The sequence below is a fragment of the Anser anser genome (genome assembly GCF_964211835.1).
Source record: "Anser anser genome assembly, chromosome: 4".
Taxonomy (NCBI): Eukaryota; Metazoa; Chordata; class Aves; order Anseriformes; family Anatidae; genus Anser; species Anser anser.
Window position 1 is genome coordinate 68,956,937 of NC_139724.1, and position 24,385 is coordinate 68,981,321.

A 24,385-nucleotide genomic window follows, 5' to 3' on the forward strand; every position below is an offset into this window, starting at 1 on the left:
CAGAAAATACACATGATTATTTTACTTCTTTAATTTTAGTACATTACTGATCATAGTGACGGCATCTGAATTTTAAACAACTCTACTTTTGTCCAGCTTGACTGCATTGATACGGACGGAATTCCAAGGAGATAGATTTGCAAACCTCTGACAGGACACCAGGTTCAACACGAGCTCATCACTTACCCTGTAAAGTCATGTATTAAAATCATTACAGGTACGCAAGTACTTCTCCAGACTCAAGTCAAATATAATTATTTAGCATTAAGTTACTTTATCAACACAAGTCATCAGCTAGCTTGCTAAAGTGCACACATGCTACATGTAAGTATTAGAAGATAGAGTTTAATTAAAAGCCTAGCTCCTAGCTCTAGTCTTAACTAGCATATCCTTAAAATGAGAAAATATTTGTCCTTTCTATTTGAAATTACCATCCTAGAAGTCATCTCATACAGCTTCCGTTGGAATCTTCCTCCACTTTTAAAAATCTTGATTTCACTATGCATTTTTTTCTGAAGTTTTGCTACTGTAAGATCCAACTTTTTAAATCATACAGAACGAAATGCAAGAACAAAATGCATTATTCTTTTATTCTGAAGAAAGAAACTACCTCACTCTGATATTTCGTGACTAGAATTGGTACTGCAATGGTTTTCTGTTTTCCCCGTTATCATACTCTTTCTCCTTAAAAAATAACCAAAGGTTGGTTAAGCTACAACAACTCAGCATGTATATATCTAGTTTATGCCAAATGGAAAATTTAAGCTTAAACCTAACAGTAGGCACATTCAGTGACTGGTGCTAAGCAGATGTACATAAACTCACTACATTATGAAAACTTGTGATTATATGCCTGAAATTTTGGATTCCTTTCGCTGTAACATTCAGTGCGGGGAAAATTCCTTCCTGTCTTCTGATGTTCTCTTTCACTTGAGAAAATAATGGAGTTTAATTCAGGGTAAAATTTCTTCTAGTTCATTTCAGCATCTTTCTTCATCACAGTAAGCTTCAATAATATTTATTAGTACTTTTATAGTTGCTCGTTGGCAGCTTTGTAATATCTACTAAAATGTATTTTTCTGTTTCTTCCTTCAGGCTACTTTCTGTGCTCTCAGTTCTGAAACACGTGGGTATCCCTTCAATCCTTCGTTTGAATATCTCTGTATGTCACATCAGTGGAAAGAACAATCATAAATTTCACACTTATAACTTCACACTAACAACCACTCCCATGAAGCAGAGAGCATCAAGGACATTTTACCACCGCCTTGCTGCAATAAGAGACGAGCCATCCAACAGAAGATGTCTGCCTGTTTATTTGTTCCTGCAGAGTCATTACTATTCTTTAGCAACAGAGCTCTGACAGCCACCACTATTCACAACAGACTGTTTAAAAGTCCCTGGAAATGTCAAGACATAACACAGGGTACAGGAATCTGGATCCAAAGTATGTTGCAAGGTTCATCACTGCAACAAGGTGAGACTCCAGCTTCTTCATTCGACATTAGAAGTGATCCATTTTTATAGGAAATCTCTTTCCCTCCCATCTTTCAATTTAGTAAGATTTTTTTTTTTAATTGGGTGAGAAAAAAAAGTGGGGCAGCTTCTGCCAAGGAAAACTGGAAATCTGGCAACTGGAGATTAGCTTCTGAGGTTTTTAAGAGAACATTTAGAATTGCAGTATGAAAAAGCTAAGATGGCTTTTGCTAACACAGTCAACTAAATGTGAAGACAAGAAAGTTGCTATCTGTAAATTGTCACAGATAGCACCCACTGGAACGAGTACAGTTCCTAACTTTCTGAGCAGCTTTTGAAATCATCTGTTCCTCCAGGCAGGTATCGCTGAAGTGGTTCGCACTTGGCTCACGTCAGTCGCGGTCCTTCCTGTCCAAAATTAAAGTCTGCACCTAATGCAGTAATCAGTGTCAAACAGCAAGTTCCACATCAGCCCCTGACTAAATTCAGCAGTATCCATTACTATTACTGCCCAGCATGTCAGAGCACTAACATGGCTGCTCCTATATCAGTATGTTCCCGTTAAAGCAGCACAAATGCAGCATTCATTTACTTCATCACTAGTCATGTATGACCGGACCTGTTTTAAAATTCTTTATTTTTTAATCTGTAAATCATTGATAAAAATTTGGTGACTACGAACAGCTCAGCAAATTCTAAGGCTAGTGAAATTAATGCCATCATTAATGGGAATACAACTGGTATTTTGAAACTAATGAAACAGCTACCCATGGATTCTGCTTTATTGTCTCTCAAGTCTTTCCCAAAACAAGATGCAGCACCCAGAGGACTTCATCTTTCATTAAAAAATGGTGAAAGGAAACAAAGAAAAAAAAACATCAATAGTAGTCATATCTATTTTGGGTAATGAATGCATTTCACTTTCCTTTCTAATTCAGCCCAAAAAGTACATTAACTATCCAGTATATCTTTGAACAGCAGAGATTGCCATGTACAATTCTGGGACTGTCAACTAGCAAGCACAGAAAGAAAAAAATTTCGAAGCAGTGACATTACAAATTGGAGGAATAGGAACAAACCGCCTGAAGACAAAGCTAATTACATTCCACTGAGAAGCAGATTCTAGATAACATTAATTCTCACCAGATGCCCCATTTTAGAAGGAAATGCAGCTTACCTAGTTGTGGTCAGAAAAATAACAAAGAAAAAGAGGGAGAGTGGATAAAAACATTTGAAAACTGTGTAGTAGTAGAAGAGAAAACAGGAAATTAATACCCAATCAAACATTTTCTTTATGGTTTTTGACATTGTTTTGACGTTGTTATACAAAACTTACTACTGAGCACTGGATGGAATGGTAAAGATAAGAGCAGGAAAAAAAGACTCTGATAACAACACAGGGTATAAGAAATAATTATGACATAAAAATTCACTAAGCTAACAATTTCCTCAATCCATTTGGATAACAACTGCAATTAGAAAAATGTTTTCAGCTGACAAAAATCTCTTTCTTGCAAAAGTTCAAATTAGTAATCCTGGAAATTAAGAAAAACATTGCTAAAAAAAAAAAAGACTAAAATTCACAAAGTATTTAATTTCCTGGCAATGGTGCTCAGAAGTCTTCCTTTTCATCCTTTCTGGACTCCTTTCCAGATACTCAGACTATGAAGGTATACGTCCTTCTTCAGATCAATTCAATTCAATATTTTAAAATTGCCTTGCGTATACACATACAAACAAAACACTGTAACTTAAGCAGACAGCAGCAACATTTTAGCAAGTGTGTTCCATGGGACTCTGAAGAGCTGGAAATAAAAACATCCATGACTTGAAAAGGGAACACAGACATTGCAACTAGATTGTATTGACCAGCATGGCTACAGAAATCCACAGCTTTTAATCAAATACAGATTGCTGGTGCAATGACTGATATTAATGTAAATTTTGCAGTCTATTAGCTATAAAGAAATTATCATAGTTCTAAAAATCTTACACTATTAAATATTTAAAAAAAAATACTAAATGGACCTTAAAACACTCAAAACAGTATATTATATGACCAACGAAATACTGTCTCGTTCACCACTAGCTGCCCAACTAAAACACTGAAATTTGCTACATGAACAGTGGCTTTGGGTTGTTTTGTTGTGTTTTTTTTTTTAAATATAGATTGCCCACCTGCCCTAGAACTATTTCCTATACCTTAAAGATCCCCTTCCTGAAACAATGCTGCTAAATCTATAAAACAGAGCTCTCAAAATATCTAGATATTCAAGTCAATCTAAACAAACCCTATTACAGAACAATATTAGAAACTCTAGTCCATCTGATGATTTACCAGTTGGTTTCATTTTTAGGAGTCCAGAAAAAAAACAGAAAAGTGCAGAAATTTGTGAAAACCAGTTGACTAGTGGAAAGCATGTGCTACAGCAATACATCCTCTGCATTTCGCAATACAGATACTTACATGCCTGCTGCTACTCTCTATCATGGTCAAAGTACAAAAGAACTTATCTCCACAAGCCTTCACCCTATTACGATTCCGCAGATGAAGAGGAAAAACAACAATGTATTAAAGGAATTGACACAGTGATACTCTAAAAAAATCCATTCCTTTTCCTATTCTTGTAACAAAAAACAAATTACAATCTAGCACGGACAGAAATACAAGTCAAATGCATAATCAGAAGAGAAAAAAGAAACAGGACAACGAATAGGTTTGCATAATCTTTTTTAATATATAACTAGATCTCCCTTTTTTCCTTAGGCTAACAGGAATCGGTAAGTGCAAATATATTCACATGAGGTAACTATCCACCCGACCAAAGTGCAGGCTTTCTTTCCCTCCAAATACATTTCATATATATACATTATTATTATTATTTTAACATGTCTACTTGGCCTTGTGGGTGAGTTATGTCCTATCTACTTGACAAACACGGTATTAAAAACAAAATTCACCAGCAGAGAATTAATACAGCAGCAGTCTGTGAATGTGCCCAAGGTGAGAACAATTTCTCTGATAACAAAAAATGTGTACAAGAGAAGGACAAATATGAGAGTGGAAAACGTTGCACTTGATGCATGAACAAAAGAGAGGGAGTCAAGAAGCACAGGAGCCGTGCCAGACTGCAAATGGAGGGCCAGAAAGAGCAAGAATGATCCAATACAAGGTGACTTGCAAAAACCTAGCTCTTTAAAGATTAAGAAAGAAAATGGATGTGCTCTTAGAAGGAATTTTAACATAAACAAGTTAGGCACTAGTTCCATACAACCTTTTTTTTTTTTTTTTTTTGGCAGCTGTGCTGTTTTAAGGACTCTGACCTCTCCTGCCAGCTCCCAGGCTGCAGCAGGCTGTCCCCTCATCTCCACTAACAAAAAACTGGAAGCTTAAAGCTATCCTGTATGTAACTCAGATCGATCTACAGCCATGTCAACACAACTGACGATGGATACTGCCACTGCTGGATTGAGAATAACAGGACCTCTTTAAATTGGTAGCACCAACGAAACGCAACGTGAAACTGCGGTCCTCAATGTGATACTCTAGCCTGGAGCAGGAAGGCACAGTAGCAAGTTGATGAAACCTTATCAATTATTCAGAACCCAAAGAAACCAAACACCTTTAGAAACAAAACCATCTTCAATTAACTTAAAGAAATTCCTGGCTCTAGAATGAGCTGTACCACACCTTTCCATATTCTAGCAAATATTACAACTTTTTAACAAACTGTCACACAAAACAACTTGAAATTTCCCTTTTGTACTACATGGTCATTGCGTCTCTCTACAGTTAAACATATCCTGCCCTCTCATCCAGTACCTCGATATAAATAAAAAACAACGAGAATTTTCTCCTCTGATACCCGTTTAAAAGCTAGGAGGAGCAGAAAGGAGGTGGTGAGGAGAGGACATCGGCAGCTCTAGGATTACAAGAGGCTAAGCAAGTGGGAGAGTTTTGCTGGGTATTCAAGGCTCCTAGGCAACAACACGGGGAGCTGGGAGCAGGAATCCAGAAAGGGAAGAAAGGAGAAAGAAAAACTGTGAAGGCTAATGCCAGCTTCACAAGATCTTGCCAATTTAATCATTTAAAGGACAACACATTACAGTTTGTGATCTCAAGGGGAAACTAAATGGGATGAATCTCATCGGACAGAGAGTTTGGATGCTGTGTGGAAGAGCAGGAAGAGAGGGAGAGGTAAGCTGTAAAAAGGGGAGCTGACCTAAAATGTTAAAAATCTGCTACTCTACCAAGCCTGATCATCTACATCTAGAGAAGGATGTTTTCAAACACTTTCAAAACTGTTCCACGATGAAAGATAATTTCACAAGGCGACGCACAAGCACAAAAGTGAAATCATATTTTTAAAATGTTTGAGGAAAAAAAAAAAGTCACGAACAAAGTATTAAGAACTCTAAAACAAAAAACAACAAACAAACAAAAAGGAGTCACACTGATATGTAATTACTTTGATACAAATTGTTTTCTCCTTCTGAGTGGGTGGCAACTGGCCACCCTGCTCAAGAGTCAATTCCCCACATAAGCCTTTTTGTCTCCTAAAAAGTCCAATCAATTAGGTTCTTTTAACAAAACTCTATCTGTAAGTGCCTGTACAAGTGTCAATTGGAGTATTTATTTCTGATTAAACACCTCTGAAAAGTACATAACAAAAGAAGGATGCTGATATTCACAGAATTTGAAAGAAAAAGGAACACCACCTCAGTTAGGCCTCAGAAAGGCCTCAGTTTAGGGAGTTCAATTAATACAGAATTTACTACATTCTGTGTGTAACAAACCTTAATTATTGCCACTAAAAAATCATCTAATTTGAATTTGTCCAGCTCCTATTTCCAGCTATTGAAGCTTTTAAAAACTCTCTCTGTTTTTAGCTTTAACTCTTTGACTTTGTATGGTGAAGTGCATAATAAGCATTTTAGTGCAGAACCCACATGCACAGAGTTCACAAAATTTGAAACTTCTGTGGATATTCAAAACACGCCAAATTTACTCTTGGGTATTAAACAAAAGAAGGGTCAGGCCGAAGCCGAAGCAGGAGTTCATCTTTACATAACCATGCAGTTTTAAGATTTCAGGAGAAGAAAAGTTATGGGAAACACGGATGCCACAGTAATCCCTTGTAGATACAAATCTACCTTGTAGATACAAAATCCCAAGTAGATACAAATATTATTCTGCTATCAATATTAATCTCAAACCCTGCTCTGCAGCAGCTGTGTACTGTGTACAGTTTTGGGTGTCACAGTGTAAGTAGGACATAAAACTATTAAAGAGTGTTCAAAGGAGGGCTACAAAGATGGTGAAGGGTCTGAAGGGGAGGATGTATGAGGAGCAGCTGAGGTCCCTTGGTTTGTTCAGCCCAGAGCAGAGCAGGCCGAGGGGAGGCCTCATGGCGGCCTGCAGCTCCCTCACGAGGGGAGCGGAGGGGCAGGCGCTGAGCTCTGCTCTCTGGGGACAGCGACAGGACCCGAGGGAACGGCATGGAGCTGGGACAGGGGAGGGTCAGGCTGGGGGTTAGGGAAAGGGTCTGCACCCAGAGGTGGTCGGGCACTGGGACAGGCTCCCCAGGGCAGTGGTCACAGCACCAAGCTGCTGGAGTTCAAGAAGCATTTGGACAACGCTCTCAGACGTGTGGTTGAATGTTTGGGTGGTCCTTTGGGGACCCAGGAGTTGGACTTGATGATCCTTGTGGGTCCCTTCCAACTTGGGATATTCAGTGATTCTTAATCTTCCTCTGATGTTCCCTATCATCCATAACCTCCCATTTTCCTGATTGTGTGTCCTGGTAGTTGCGTGCCCCCGCACTACAGTGAGGCAAAGCAGTCAAGACCGTAGGCCATGACCTTCCTTCATCCCTCCTTCTATCAGCCAGCATCAAATGTTCCTCTGCCTAAAAACTGACAGTGCTGAGTTGCAGGACTTACAAAGAGAGGGTCTACGGGACCTGAGAACAAGATGAATTCAAAAATGAGGTATGTTGGGTTTGGATCTCTCATACCCTCAAAGGTAGAAAAGAATCTGTGAGAGAAATAAGAAGACAGCTTGATGTGGTCCAGTCCCCTGGACCATAACAGATACAGACACAGAAAGCCCCGGGGTATAGGTAGGCATGCTGAGAGAAAAGGCTCCGTATGATATGGGGGGGGAGAATGAATTAACACCCTTCAGGGTGCACTGCTGCCACCATTATGGATTGACATCACCTCATAAAATCAAATTAGATGGTGACAGGCTAATTAAAAGAGGCCTAGCATCATTCAGACATTACAGACAGCTTTCTGACAAGCTTTAATGACACTACAATTCTGGCTTTGGGGTTGTTTTTTTTCTTTGGGGGGTGTGGGGAGAAGGGGCAGCAGTGTGACAAAAGATTAAAACAGCATTAATCACCATTATTGGTCCATGGATTTGATCACGTTTAATCTTAACTCTTTAATAATGACACATTTCACAACCTTCTAACCATTACAGCAGCATTTTTAACTGCAGTTAGGCCCATACTATAACCAACAACCAGGTAAAATCTCATACAAGAATTCTACGTGCTTTGGGAAGACACCGAAGAGAGGCCGTCCTGTCACACCACAGCGCCAAGTAAATAAAATCTGTTGCTCGTCTCATTACTAAGGGTACTAGGCACAGAACACTGACCATCCAAATTGCAGCGCTATCCCTAATCTCTGTTCAAAAACACATACTGATGATACTAAAGCAGATGGAAAAGTAAGATCATTTTTTCAGTATAACCAGATAATAGTTTATTGTATGAGCTAGAAGCCTATCAGTTGGAAACTGAAAAGGAGCAGAAAGACCTGAGGATATCACGGGAAAACACAAAGAAAATTTCAAGTAGATACAGAATAACTGGTTCCAAATTATCATAAACATTAGCTAGGAACATTAAGGAACTATGGCCCAATGCTCAGTAACAACCAAAAAGGCAAATAAGGGATCATCAGAAAAAGAAAGGAAAACAATAAATCAGCTTTATATTCATAAATACCTACCAACACATTTTCAAAATTGCTTATAGTTCCGGTTAACTGATCTCAAAAACAATACTGTAGAAATAAGGGATGAAGATTACAATTCTGTAAAAACTTTTGTATGGGAAGAGACAAAGCTAACTTCCATCTCGAAAATTCGTGATTGGTGGGTGAGATTTAAAAGAAAATTAAATGACTAGGGATAAATAAACAAATAGGGAATTAGATTGTTCAGTATTTCTCATGAAAAACATTAACAGGTATGAAATGAAATCATACAGGAAAATACAACTGTCTCCTTTCCATCCTATTAAACTGTGAAATGTGTCAGGTGAAATATATCAGGAATGCCAAAGGTACACTTGAGTTTAAGAAAAAACAAATTCAAGAAAAAAGGCTTACAAAGGTTATTAAACACAATGATGTGGATTCGGTCTCCACCTGAGGAAAGCCTCTAAATCACATGTTGCTGAAAATTAGGATACGTTTTCCGTGTTTTTCTAAGCAGCTGCTCCTGGCTAGCATCCAAAATAGGATATTGACCTCAGTATTGGGTATCTCATCTGATAGATATGGATGTTCTTACTGATTTGTTCTTACAAAATAAATATTAACCGCCAGTGCCATATGGCTATGAAAAAAGTAAATAATATCAAGAGGTATTATATGAGGTATTTACAATAGAGATTGGAAAATGTACACTACAATTACACGAAACCACTATCAGGAAATTGGTGTGAAATTTTGGTCACCCATCACCCAGAATGAATTTAAACTAGAATAGTTTCTGAAAAGGCCTACTGAAATTATGAGGAGAATGAAACTTTACTTCCCAGAACCGAGAGATTTAGCAATCCCCATCAAACAAAACGAAAGCTCAAAGAGAATATACCTTCTATGCAAGACTTCAGACTGGAAGATAAATCAAAGTTTCTAACATCATAATAGTGATGTCCGGGAATAATTTTCCTGCAGAAGTCGGGGAGCAAACACAAATTTTTCAAAGGTACATCTGCTAAGTGTATGGGAGGAATGACAACACGGCTACCTTAAAGAGACAGAATTTGGTTTGATGATGCAAAATATCCTTCTCTGATACTCTCTTTGCAAATTTATTGTCTTAATGGCCATTTTAATGATGGAATGAATTTTCAAGCCTTTCTCTTTAAGCTTCATTTCTTCATGTTTTTACTTAAACACTTCAGGCGGGTTTTAAAGATTCCATATTTATTTATGTTAATTAAAGACCTTCATTCTACATAATAAAGACAACGGGTTTGGGTTTCTGTTTTTTTCAAGGTAACAGCACTTAGCCTACAGAGTAATTTTATAACTCTATATTAAAGCTTCTATGCTAAAAACTTTAAAAAAAGCCGTTTTTACAGAGTAATTTTATAAACTCTATATTAAAGCTTCTATGCTAAAAACTTTAAAAAAAGCCGTTTTTAAATAGTCTTCAATTCATTCTGTGCTAATTATTTTCCTCCACTCTATTCTCATATTTCTCTTTGTGTCTTAAGATGCTGTCTTCCCTTGTGGCTTCACAACTCAAATTCAGAAATTCTTAAATACCTTCTACCCTTAATTTGAAATGAGATTTCTACAAAGTCAACATTGCTCTGAAGACGCTTATTCTCCAGATTTTGATTTTCTTTTCAGAGAAAAGCACCTAGCGTTACTTTAGATTTTTATACATTTTAAAGATCCTAGAGTTGTCCATTTTTAAAAATCATTATTTTAGAAGACTACAATACAAATGCAAAGCTGCAAGAAATTTCTAAATATTCAATTGTTTTTCATTTTTAAACAGCAAAAGCTATCAGAGGTCTTATTGCACATGAATACCTCTGAGCAGATGAAATTCACATCACCACATTCTCAGATCTAGCTTGGTATTTGGGATTTCAGTTGTGTTGTCTTTAAGGTATATAACGTATATTTCAAACCAGATCAAATTCCAAAGGTTTACGTTAAAGTGTGCTTCATAAGAATAGCAAGCCATCTGCCATTAATTCTGCTTTATAAACAGCTGGGGTGGAACAATTTAAGTGAGAGAGCAAACAGAACTGTAGAGGAAAGGGAAAAAAACCACATGTAATTATACAACAAAAAAACAAATATGGGAACCACATAGCTTTGCCAACATTGTCTTTGCCTCTCAAATATCTGCCTCTCAGTTAGTGCACCACCCAGTTACCAACATTAAAAACTGCAGTTCTTGCATTTGAAGCAAATTTTTTAAAAAATCATCCAAAAATAAAAACGTTCTATTCTTAACTTGAACAGAGTGTCTTTTTAAGTTTTACTCGCTTTGAAGTCAAAGACCAGTTCTAAAGTACAGATAAATTTCGGATCAAAACAGAGTAACAGTAAAAGCTAACCCAGAAAATATATTAACAAGCAGAGATATATTAGTGAACTCCAGGACAGGTATTGCTACCTGTCTTCTAAGTTCTTACAATATTCTCAGTAACTTAAGTCACGGAGGTTACAAAGTAGTTGATACAATTTTGGAGTTAAAAAAAAAAAAAAGTAGTACTATTGTTCAGTGAGTCTCAGACAATGAATTTATGTATCTTTCCTTCCTCTAAGATCCACAAATACCATTAATTCAGAAATTCATACTCCTCACAAGCACGAACTGTAGCATCCTCAAGGTAGAAGTCTTACAACGAATGTAAAGCAGAAAAGGGTTTCTAAAAAGCAATACTCAAAATTTTAAAAGCCTTTTTAATAGATCTGTCATACTCACTCGGAATAGACCTGGTTATTAAGTTATTAAGCTCTGGTTGCAAAACCACTTGTGCTCTCAAATGTTATGTTTGCCTCCACAATATTAAAACAAACCTGTGAGAGGTCACCGCCTAGGTCTCTGTCCTCACAGAGAGAAAACTCAAAGTCTAAACTGACTGTTATGAGGCTTTCCACTGAAGAAAAAAAAAAAAAAGAGTATTTTCCCAGTAAAATTTAATTTAAAACAGTAATGGTTAGACATATTTTTGGCCAGGCCCTAGCCTGAAATCAGAGAGTGAGAGTTGAACAAAATCAAACGCATTAGATTAATTTAGTCTAGAGGGGACAGCATGTTTCCCTGTTCAGCAATTCCTTAAGTCCCTTGCCAATCCTAACATCCCCTGATGTTTTCATACTTCTTATGGCACTTTTCTTTTGTGTAACCCAAAACTGTGCAAAAGGATCAGTAGGTGGAATGCTGGAGGTGGAAACAACAAGGCAATAGCAACGGAAGCAGCACACTGCAAAAGGAGTAAGAAACAAGAAAGCAGGAATTATTCCATTCCCACTGAAACCATAATGAGACTTCATCTGCTACTCTTGGAGACCTCATTAAACCACACGCCCCTACCCAGTATCAGCCTTACAGTAATTCAGACGCTTCTCCCTACCAGAAATCTTCCTCAGTCATGCTGAGATTCAAAGCCTCCCACTACTTGTTTTAGATTGAGAGGCTTCTAAAAGCCTACAGGAGTCAATTAGTCCCCAAAAGTCTCACAGGATGCTTCAGTAGAAATCTGCTCATGTGAAACTTTTAAGGAACACGGGAAACATGAAGTTCAGTGCAGGAAACGATTGTGGAGGTGCATGGGAGCAAAGATACCCAAGAAAATATAAATCAGAAGATGTGGAATAGAACTGAGATTTCCCAGATGAATTCACAATTCTCCTCCTCCGTGTGTAACAACCATTTTAAAAAACAGGAATCGGAAAAAAATAAATACAGCCATTATGAGAGCATATATATTCAATAATTTAAGGATAAAATCCTTACAATAACATAATAAAGCAAAAGAAAAAACAAGAACAACAAAAGCTAGGCTATCTAGTGATATTTAATCAAATTAGGCAAATTTATTTTTTTCTACTATTTATACTTATATTGAACTTTAAAATGCTTTGTAGCCATATAATGATTATTAACATTAAAAGAAACTTGTGTTTTTGCAAATTATCACAAAATTAACTTTAATTCTAATTCACTAGCTGAAAAAAAAATCATCATTAAGGGACTACAACACCAAAGGGAAAATAAAGCTGAGAAAACTCATTTATGTCCTTGCAACCCAAAGTCAGAAACATCACATACGTTCCTACCCATAAGATAAACTTCCCACATCCAGTTCTGCAAGTGTAACCTCAAGTAGCTATACAGAGCTTTTTAACATCTATGCTTGTGCTTTATACGATTCACAAATATTTTATAGGTGCAGCTATAAAAGAGTTTATGCCCTTCTTTTTCCCAACTAGCACTGTACAGGACAGAGTATTTTGCTGTACGGCATGCTCTGATCATCACTGTTTAGCTGCACAGCAGTTCTGCTGGATCCAAACTGCACCCAGGGACTTGTGTCCTTTCCCCAGAGTGTAACAAGAGCGTGCAATGAAAGCTCCAAGGAAGACTGCGTGCAATAGGGATGTGCAGAGTCCAGCTCAAAAAACTCTAGCCTTGGTTGCCTTTTCTCCTTCTGGTGGTTTCTGCACATTCCTACTTGTAGGATATATTATCCTTCAATACTAATGTAAAGACAAAAAAAAAAGCACCCAATTAAAAAGCAATTTAAAGGCTGCTCTGACGAATTAAACATTAGATTCAGATTGGATTCAGCCACCAGGTTATAAAAATATGAACAGAATCCCAAGTGGCCACTTTATACACTTCATTCTAGTGCGCTGCGTCCCTGCCCACGGCAGGGGGGCGGAACTACATGGCCTCTAAGGTCCCTTCCAACCCCAGCCATTCTATGTTTCTATGATTCCATGACTGGAATGTGTCTGAGCAGGCTATGTAAAATTAGTCCTTATCCCTTAAAAAGGTCACAGGGAGCTGAGGACGTAGAGTTTTCTAGAATACAGCATCTAATCCATTTAAAAAATGTTTTGAAATAGACAGTCATACCCCTTCTTTCCACACAAAGCCAAAAGAAAACCCTGAATTTCTGGATATCATTACATTATGAAAGCAAATTTGTGCTCTAGTATACAAAACCGAGACTTTCCCTATTTCTGCAGTAGCTACCAAAGCACAGAGGTATGGCGATCAGTAACATGGCGTTCCCTGCCTATTTTCATTAAGGTGAGAACATAGTGCTACTCCATCTCTACCAATTATTCTGAATAACACTAAGTGCTTGCAACTCATGCTCACAAATGATTTCAAGACTTTCATGAGTATTCCTCATCTGTTTCAATAGCCTTCAATAATACCAATGAAAAATTAAAATGCAAAAGAGGTTCTGTTGCCTCAATGCGGAGACTAAAGGCTAAAGCCACACAGGAACATTTTAAACGTCTCTTTTGCAAACAAATTTATTGTTAATCAAAGAATAGAATACTTATTTTACTAGAAAATGCACTTAAAAGGGAAGAGTAATCGAAATATTTATGTTGGAACATATATTCTGGTATATGCTGGTCCGAGTGATACAGTAGGTGATTTATTATTTCTGTTCACACACATACAGAACATCTTTCCTTTTAAAGTGTAAAATTTTCAACGTGATTCTCATTAGTATATTCGTGACTTCAAGGAAATAAGTTTCGAGAATTTTAAAAATAATTTTTTGAGTTTTAATTCTAAAAAAAAAAAAAAAAAAAATCCCTTCCATATTACAAACACACGCATCGTGGCAGACACAGAGTTGTTGCAGAGACCCTCGAAGATTTTCACCAGCAGCCCGTGGCAGCTGATGCAGTACCTGCAGCTGAAAGTCCCCAGTTCCCGAAGACCGCTTGGGACCAGCATACACAACGCACCCGGAGTGGCAACTACGTTTAGAGAGGCCTTTTCCTTGACCCATCAACAAACCTCTTGTCAAGAAGACCATATAGTACGTGGTCTACAGGGTAGCAAATACAATTCGATGCTAGGTGGTTTTGGTGGGTGCTGCTTACAAATGAAGCGTTTCTGTTTGGATAATTTCTATTTGTTTGGGGTTTTTTTTGAAAAGCATGAAACACCTTGTGTTTAAGATCATTTGAAATTCAATTTGTTACTGCAGGTCTGGAAAACACTGGGATGCAGTCAGTTTATCTTAAAAATACTTAAGTACATAAATATGCACACGAGTTTATTTTTTCTTATCATTTTCAGGATGTTCGTGAAAGTTACTGGCTTCGCCATGAAAGAAGAGCAATAAAAACAAATCTCTTCGACACCAAAACCAAAATGTTCTAAAGTTCTGCATTCTGGCCCAAAAAAAAATCTAGGCCTAAGCGTCACAACAATGCAAAGATTTTGTCTCTAGCAGTTTGAAACGATCAATGAATCCCTACTGTCACTCACTTTACATAGAGAGCAACAGTTGGATATTTTTAATCAGGTGAAAATTTTCCTTTTTTCCATAAAGAGATTAGGGTAACATGATGGAGACTTGAATCAATTATATAAGCTGATGAAAGAACAATAATTCCTCAAGACTAATTTGGAGCATGAGGTTCTGTCTTTCCCTGGAGTCAGCAAATGTTTCAAACACAACTCTTTGCCATTAATTCTTTCAATGTAGCACTGATGACCTCCACTTTACTAGAATCCCAGTTATCAACAGCAGACTCCCATGAGATTAGTTCCCTCAACAGAAAAACGTGTATGTGGCAAAGGGAACAGTACGTAATTATACTGGATATCCCTTCCACACAGTTTTATTACTATTATTATTATTTTAAGTCTTCTTGCTTTGCTTTACAGAAGCCCAATGGTAGTCAAAACAAGTAGATAGAGCAGTAAGCTGGAATAAAATTTGAACTACAGTTTACTGGCAGTGTGTTAGATTTGTGACCTAATAACGGACACTAAAATCATCATTAATGACTATCCTTTGATGTAGGTTTAACACCGCAGAGGTGTGCTGGAGTGAATTTTCATGATCTTAAAATTACCTTCTTTTGTTAAAAGTTTATAGCAAGTCTTTGACTAATGATTAGACCACATATCTATAAAAATAGATATCACTAAAATAATGACAGGGGCAAGCCAGCCTTCTAAAAAAAAAAAAATCAGACTGAAGATCCAGACTGTTTCCATTCTTTTGCTGCTAGAGGTCAGAAGGAACTGCAGTTGCTAGAATGTCATGTCTCCTTTTATTGCAATGCCACGACAACATTTGGAAACAATGAAAAGACAAGAAGAAATGTGAGAAAGCTCTAATAGACAACACTTCCAGCAGAAGTACAATTCCAGAGCTGCACTCAATTAAACAGGAACATACAAAGCCTCTAAAAAGGAGAGGGAGCCATATTATTTTCTTCATCTGAAATGCTGTAAATGATAATAATATAAATTTAAAGTTTCAGTACAGAGATATCATGAAGTTAAAATACCACAGGGTTGGAGTGGTTTTTTGGTTTTTAGGAACCAGTATCAATATTTTCTTACCTTTTTATCTTCTTTAGACTTCCTAATACTGTGTGGAGGGCCAAATTTGTTTTGCATGCAAAACATCTTCTTGGACCACTCATTTTTATGAGATTTTAACTGCGGCTGACCAAAGCTGCCATCGACTCTGTATCTGTCAGCTGGAATCTTACTCATTGGAGGGGGGAGAGTCCCACAGTTAACACTTGACCAGCCGTCTGTAGAATCAGTGTAAGACTCCTGGTCACTAGCATTTCCGTGCTGCCACTCCTGTAAGACATGCACAGGCAACCACCTTTGATTGCCCACGCCTGCAGCACTTTTCTTTGATGGGGGTACTGAATTTCGGGAGGAAACCAGTGGAACTTCAATACGAGCAGAAGGACATAAGTGCTTGTTTAAATTTTGGGACTTATCATTCTGAATTACTTCTAAAGGAATATTTCCTTCTTGTTCGTGACAGAAGCCATTCCAATGGGAAGCAGACTGATTTTGTCCCCTTCCTACCGGATTTTCCCATATACTGTTAGGAATATGTTTACTTGGATTGCTCCCCAAATCAACCACCAGAACTCTGTTATTCTTTTCTTCTTGATTAAAATTCCCAATTCCGCTATCACTGTTACTGCTTGTGCTGTTATTCTGATGAGCATCTGCATCACCATCAAGAAAAGCCCTTGCACGCATTCCCTCAATCAATTCCCCCATATCCCGATACAGGACAGAAATAAACTGAAGAACAGGTAGAGATGATGTTGGAAACTCCAGACAGCCATTTGTGTCCGGATCTGCTGTACATTCCAGTCCAAAACGTCTCGCTATGCCCTGATGAATTTTATGATGAAATAAGTCCGGATCCACCATAAACACATGGCAAGATGTCCTCAGAACCCCTTCATCTTCCTGAGCCAAGCTCGCATCATCATTTGTCTGCATTGTAACTAATCCAAAGAATCTTCTATCGTCTGGGCAAACAGCGCTGAATGCCAGTTTCTCTGCAGGGTATTCTGCCACCACACCTGATTTGTCACTGCAGAGCTGAATACAATCGTGCATTATCTTCATCATCACTAACGAATGGATTTTTTGTTCCGCCCGTAGACGTCTCATGCACCCACGAATAGCCTGCAAACTCTCATTTTCCAAATTTGAGGTTGTTGAAGGAAGTTCGATTGACCCTAGGTAGCCTACAATCATGGCAACATTTAAAATGCTTGCATCTAGTCCAAAGTCTTCTGCACTCTCCAGTCCAATTCTAAAAACTGAATCATCATTTGGGACCTTGGACATTTCTTCCTTTGACAGTAGGTTTGGATTGCTTACACTTTCATTTCCAGTTTCATATTTAATAGCAGCAGAATCTGAAAACGATCTTTGTTTTGGTGTGGAATTATCTGAGTTACCAGCACAAAGACTAGGATTCTCGAAGATCATGTTGAAAATGCCACCAGACTGCATTTCTTCAACAACTTTCTCTGCTCTGTTTATGCCTAGAGCTTTTGAGTCGGGTTTAGGCTTCAGCCACCCCTTTCCATCATAAAAGCCAACTTCTTCATCGCTTGAACATGAATCTATATGACTAATCCCTTCAGCAATGACCATGTGGAGGACTCCAGAACATTTTCCAATAAGTTTCACTACATCTTCATGAGAGGCCTTTTTCACATTAATTTCGTTAACTGCAAATATCTGATCTCCTGCTTTAAGTCCAACATAATCAGCAGGGCTTCCTTTCATAACACAACTAAGAACACAAGGAGCTTGTCCAGAAAGGGTAAACCCATAGCCTGCTCTTCCTCTAGCAACTTCCACACTCCTTATTCGAGGAGGTGCATGCATATTGAGTCGACGTTTGACTGTCTCCCCTGGTCTATACATCTTGGGTTTTTTTCCTGAGACAGGAAAACTTTTAAATAGTCTGGGATTTTGTCATGTTTCACAGTATCACTCCATCTGATGAAGCTCTAGAGAAAGAAAGAAAAAGACGTTTTAATTCTCAATCATATTTCAGTTTTTTTAGCACCCAGCTTTCCCTTTACTGTTCAGAAACACTGCTAGTGAATTCTACCAAAAACTATTGCAAGAGGATTAACACAGCACTCAAAACAGCTTGAAAGAACAGTCATCATTTTATTAATGACAGAGCAGTAGCAAACGCAAATAAAGTGGTTGTCCAAAATGACAAAGTAATTTAATGGCAAAACTAAGAACAGGATCTAAGTCTTCGGACATACAGCCCAGCGTTCTTATACTGTGTCATGTTATGTCTTCCCCAAGGCTCCACCATTTTACCTACTATTCAGTTCACTTCTGGCTCACTGCACCACTGGGATACCACCACACTGCAGCACATTGAAAATCCTGGATGAAGCTCATCTGCCCCTTCCCAGGTATCTTAAAATTAGGCAATATCGACTGAGCTACAGCTCACCCCTCCTATATACTCAAGGTACAGAAACGAGTACCTAATGCATCCATCTAAAAAAGGTTAGATAAATTACCCCTAGAGCTGTCTGGCTGATTGTAAAGGCAACTTAAAGTACCTCAGACTTCACTGTTTGCACATGTATTTCATTTGCATATATAACAATAAACGGCCATTCAATCATGTAGAGACCAAAGGGAACTGAAATCAGATTTACCATTATACCAATCAATAAATTTACTCAAAAATAACTTCTCAGAAAGCAAACACTATAAAAACTGCATTTCAGTCATTCCAACATCCATATGTTTTAGTTTAGATAAAAAACTTCCAAAAAAAGAAGAAAAAAGAAGGAACTCCAAATGCTGCCAGTATTAATCTAGCCAGCAGCAGATTCATGACTTTATAATTAAGATAAAGCAGCTTTATAGGAACAGCAAGAAAAAGTAGATTTTATTACATTTTGGTGTTGACACTGAAGTTTGGATGTCTCGTCCACATTATACTCAGGTAAGTTCCACTGTTTTAGAAAGGCTTCCCTAAGCAGGTTTGACTTTACTTTGGGGGTTTAGTCTGTATTTTTTTGAATAAAGGGACATCAGATTTTATAGTCTCCATGGAGCAGCTGCAATTGGTAACATAGTATGGTTTCTGCAAATTGTTTTAATATAGCAATTATCTAGTTTCAATAACTAGAGTTCCTCCGTAATTTGAGAAAATAACTTAGCTTTACGAAGTAATGAAACTTCACACTTAACCTTTAGATGGAAATCATAACACAAGAAATGCTTTGGAAACATTTAACCAGGCTCACACATTGCTGTAAAAGACCCCTGTCAACTTGCATCCAGTCTTGCGTCTCAAAAAAAGTCTGCCTTTTCCTGTTGAGGCTAAACTTACGACCTCGGAGACCGCTGCGCCTTCAGCTCTCTACAAATAGGTCTGGCACTTTCTGAGGGTACTCAAACATCAGTGAACCTGTTCAAGATATACTTCAACAACAACAACAAAAGCAACCGACTGTAACAACAAATGCCCAACGATAAATAAATATCTGTTACCTACGAGTATGGACATATACACGTTTTAATTCATCTCTGAAAGAAAATTTCTGTTCTCCATTGTCTGGAAAATACCCTAATGTGTCCCTTGGGTGCCCCCCACACTGTGCTGCTAAACTGGTTAACAAAAAGCACCATGATTTCTGGCACTAAAAAGTGTGGTACTAGCTTGCAAAAGGAAAGGAAACAATTAGAAGAGTATTAGATTATAAATAATCTGATGAAAAATATATTAAAAGCAGGAGTCGCAAAAAAAAAGATTCAGTACCATAATACTGTAGGAGCTGATAGGAAAAAAAGAGTCTTCCAACTATCTTAACTATCTTTCTAATCAATAAAAAAGAACCCTAAATATGACTTAAAAAAAAATAAAATGTAATGAAAACATAGTTAGGCTGCTCTTGGGAGGAAGCAAACTGTCCTACCTCACCGTTCTGCACTTGCTGTGAGGACTCCATCTAACTCTATTCCGGAGTCGATTTATCTATTTGCCTTCCTAACCTCTGCCCCTTACACATCAAGCATTTATTGCAGGGGATAACAGCTGATAAGGGAATGTCATTCCAAAACCTACAATGACCATAAAAACAAAACAGCAGGCTGCGTATACCACGTTACTAGTCTCTAATGACGAGGTCCCAGAGCTGTGAAGACTTATAGCTATAATTTATTTGCGTAATTTCGAGTGTGTAAAGTTAAGAGCGAAGAGTCCTTTAACGTCAAATCAGTTCTTAATACAGATATAATACATATAAACACACATACAAACCATTAAAAGAAAAAAAATGTTTACATCACTGGAAAAGCTATCACTTGTTCACCTCAGTAGCTGAATATTATTGTGCATTATTTGTGGCTACTACAGCCATGACAAATAACAGCTCGCGGAATTTATCTAAGAAACTTGAGGACAAAGGACCAATGTGGCTCTTCTGCAAGAAACCTCAGCATTGAAATATGCTTTACTACAACAATGGTATGACAGGCAAATGGAAAAATTTCAAAAATAATGTTTTTCATAACTAGAGAGATGCCAAGAGAGAATGGTTGTGTTACAAACTGTTAACAAACGAGTTATAAAAATATATGCATCTTACAGCCTGATTTCAAAACGAAATTCTCTAATTGCCTAAGTTCTCTTTTTATTTCTTTGCAGACTTGAAACCTGGAGCTAGAGAGATATGGCACAAAATTGGCACAAACTTCCACGGTTTCAAAGCAACCGCACCTGAATATTCTTTTACTGTAATAGATTACAAAATGTGTAATGCACTCAAAGCACTGATAGAAAGCTTTGTGTGTCTGTATGTTTGCTAAAACGTGAAATTGTTAGGGAACAATATAACCTGCGTAACTTGTCATGTGTAACCAAAGATAAAATTGGGCTGTTGATTTTCAGAACAATACTGAATCTTACCAAGAATATCACTAATATGCTGCAGTAATTCTAGTAGTTATGGCACTGAATTTTATTACTTTGATAGCATAACCATGTTACGTGATTCAATCATATACAGTAGGTCAGAAAAATGCTTACACCATGATAAAACACACGGCCAAGCTTGCTTTGACTTTCTGCTACCACTAAGTACAACAAAGTAAGCCTTAAAGAATAAGAAAGCCTGTACAGTAACAAAACACATTAGTGAGTATCAGTCAGGAGGATATATGCATTTTAAATGAGAAAACAGGACTCAACAAAAGAAAAGCTGAATAATTTGTAACACAGAGTAACTAAAACTTACGCAAATAACATAGCTTAGTAAGTGCACTGAAATGTCACAAAGACACTGAAAATATAGAATTACTGCTATCATTTGAAAAACACTGAAAACAAAATTACTACTATGATTTCAGAAAGTTTAGCAAAATTTGTACCAACACAGCTTAGTAACAGGACACAGAACAAATAGAGCTTAATAACTAAAAATTATTTCAAAGGACATTTCAGACAGAAACACTAACCCATACAAATTAAGAGTTGTTCGAGTCTGTGTAATGACATAATTTGCCCATATACATCAGCTTTGTCACAAAGGTGTCAAACAAAACCAGCATACAATCTGGTCTACCATTGCAGCCAATTATTTTTGAGGTAGAAAACACCAAAAATACCAGTTACTGTTGAGCTGTACTTTATCCCCCAGACAGTGAATTTCTTTATGTAATGTTTTCACATATCCATGCTAGCTTTTCATGACATTTCTTGGGCTCTCTACTACAGAGGAAATACTAATTTGCTTACTTTCAAGGGAGAGAGGTGATTTGCTTCCTGCTCACTCATAGCAACAAAAGAGCAAACAGAAACAGGAGATATACTCCTAACTTAGCCTGCAACCTTAACGGTTACAGAGGGCACGTGAAAGCAGTTACGTGAAGAAGAGCATGGAAATTAAGACAACATTGCTGACCACCAGCTCATCTTGAGAAGCCTTTGGAAATGAGCCGATACTCAGCGCTGCCGTACCTACGTTAATGTGCTTTTGGGGGGGCAGTGGTAAGTTTTTTGGAGAGGCAGAGAACTAGTTGGCTTCATTTTGTTTCTCAATAGCGAGACTGTACGATGACAAACTGTGCAAAGTAGAAACACAGAGGAGAAAGACTGTTCCTTCACCCTTCACATGAGTCTTGAAGTACTGCAACAGACTCTTCAGCATCTTACTCTACTCATTAATGCAAAACCAACTTTCACAAACGATGCTATTACAAAGACCAAACGAAGCTGTAAAATTTGAATTCCACTCACTATTAAAATGCAGCATGTGTTTATAGACAAGTTACACAAGAAATATAACAGGACAAACTGTCGAAGACAGCTACCAGTTGTTCGGGAGCTTGGGCGGGACGGTGTTTTAATCACATATCAGCATTCCCCAATTGGCAAAACATACCATTATGGTTCCTGTGTGACCGCTCTGCCAGAAAGTGATTAAGCACACCTAGCGTGATCATTCAAGAAATGTCGACTTTAATTAGCAACAGCAGGCTGAAAAACGTTTGTTAACAAAAACTCCTCTCACGGCGAAGCCAAGGTGCGGAGCGTCAGGAACACGACGAGCGTTTGCTGGGCTCCGTGACAACCGAGGGCAAAGTTTTCTAAAGCTGCTGTACAAACAGACGCGCACTTAAAATTCCGGATTAGTTTATTTGTTGTACTTAAGAAAGCGAAAAGATGTTGGTGGTAGCTGGGCTCCTTTTTTTTGTTTCCTTTTTGTGTCGTCCCCCCCTCCTCTTTCTCCTCCTCCTCCTCCTCCTCCTCCCGCCCCAGCCCGGTCCCAAAGAGCCGGGCAGCAGGGCTGGGGGCTGCCCCGCCCGACCCCCCTCACTCACCTCGGTCCCCTCAGCACTCCGACCGCTCCGGGAGGCGCCACCTTCCCCCCCGGTCACCGAGGAGACCGGCGCCGGGCTCCGCCGCCCCGCGCCGCGGCCACTGGCTGCGAGGAGCCGTCAGTCAGCGCGCTCACCCGGCACGGCCGGCGGGCGGCTTCCCGGACAGAGAACCGGGAGAGACAATACCCGCCGCCGAAGAACTACAGCTCCCGGCATGCCCTGCGAGAGCCCGGCTCCCTGCTACTGCAGGGAGCTGGCCGCGCGGGGCATGCCGGGCAGCGTAGTTCTTTCTTCTCCCCCGGTCGAGGACGGGAGTGCGCAAGCGCGGGTCGACGGCGCCCTTTCGAACGGGGCTTCGGGGAGCGGGGCAGTGGCAAGACCTGGGTGGGTGAAGCGAAGTGAGAAGTGAAGCGAAGTGAAAAGCAAAGTGAAATGTGAAGTGAAAAGCGAGGTGAAATGAAAAGTGAAAAGTGTATTGAAATGAAGTGTGAAGAGGAAGTGAAGTGAAGCGAAGCGAAGCGAAGTTACACAGTAACGTCCTGGAGCCAGTTCTCATCTGAGGACACGAAATCCACTCCAGGGGCAGAGAAGCACAACCTACGGCTCTGAAATGGCACTGAGGAGTGGGGCAGGGCTCGGGGGATGCATCCAGCAGGAGCCCTGCATTTGGGGTGCCGAGGGAAGGCGAGGCAGGCCCTACAAGGGGTAGGGATAGAGCTGGGCTCAGCCATCAAGCCCCCCATGAGGAGGAGTGAGGTGTCCCTTGGGCAATCAGACAGCCAAAGGGCCAGCCTAGGCGTAGTTGGGTGCACAATTTCTAATTTTCTAGGCTTTTGGAAACCATCCGGAGGGAGCAGGATACAGCTGGCAAGTTCTCAACGTGCACTGCCATCAGCTCTTTTTTTGGGAAAGACTGGAAAAGTGTTACTGAAACAGGGGAAATGGGAAGAGGGAAAGATGATACAAGTTCCTGCTTGATCCTGCTCTTCCAATCCTACCCCCATATTCTCATTCTGCTGTTATTTTCCTTGTAAATCCATCCCAAACAGATTTCTACCAACAAGAAATATTTCAGTTCAAGCTAGATCCCAGTTTTGTTCTCACAACAAGTTTAATAAGAAAAGCTTCCAAAGAGGAAAATAATTGAATAAAATAAGCATTATTTCTTTTCTTCATCCTCTCAGAATACATTGCGGCAGGTTAGAGTAAAATTACATGACAGATCTGTTAACTTCTCCAGACTTACTATGTCATATAAAACTAATTATTCATCCTTTAGGGAAGCCAAAAACTCAAAACATAAAAAGGAAAATTAATTGATTTTAACCCTCAGATAAAGGCTGGTACAACAATTTTCAAAATATTCTTTAGAGATCTAAAGTTGCCCAAATAAGTGATAGTTACTTATCCCTTTGACTAGGAAGATTTCACAAGGAAAACAGTTGCCTTCTAATTTTGTAAACCGTGCTGGTTTGTCATCCCTTAATAACTCAATTATTTCCAGCTTCCATGTGAGGTTGTCAAGTCTATATGTCTTTTGCAATTATTTCTGCCTTTCATGCTACCTTAACAGATCTAGCATCGACTTAGCCCACCTGCTTCTCTGCAGAAGGGAAGATCAGTGACCCATGTAGTTCAGACTGACATTGGAAGCATTTGTAACAAATGAAAATGTGTTTGAAAGTGACAGCTAGAAATAAATGGGAATTGTAACTGTCTGCA

General features: G+C 38.7%; 1 protein-coding gene and 1 long non-coding RNA gene across 6 annotated transcripts in view; one reads left to right on the forward strand and one right to left on the reverse strand.

The window, feature by feature from the left end:
* The window catches only part of RGS12 (regulator of G protein signaling 12), a 90,575-nt gene extending 67,614 nt beyond the window's left edge, over positions 1–22,961 (reverse strand). The window contains exons 1-2 of one of the 5 annotated variants that reach the window (XM_083834763.1): positions 22,664–22,954; positions 15,869–17,811 (exon numbers count right to left, since the gene is read on the reverse strand). In XM_083834763.1, coding sequence (XP_083690889.1) covers positions 15,869–17,725 — 1,857 coding nt within the window. In that variant the 5' untranslated portion in view covers positions 17,726–17,811; positions 22,664–22,954. Of the gene's footprint in view, positions 1–15,868; positions 17,812–22,224; positions 22,578–22,663 lie in introns of those variants that run through there. The other 4 variants (XM_083834761.1, XM_083834762.1, XM_083834765.1 and 1 more) reach the window with 4 other exon arrangements.
* On the forward strand, positions 2–2,352 carry LOC310898960. The gene is made up of 2 exons (XR_014583875.1): positions 2–217; positions 1,096–2,352. It is a non-coding gene; the product is annotated as an uncharacterized lncRNA (long non-coding RNA).
* Positions 22,962–24,385: the final 1,424 nt, after the last annotated feature.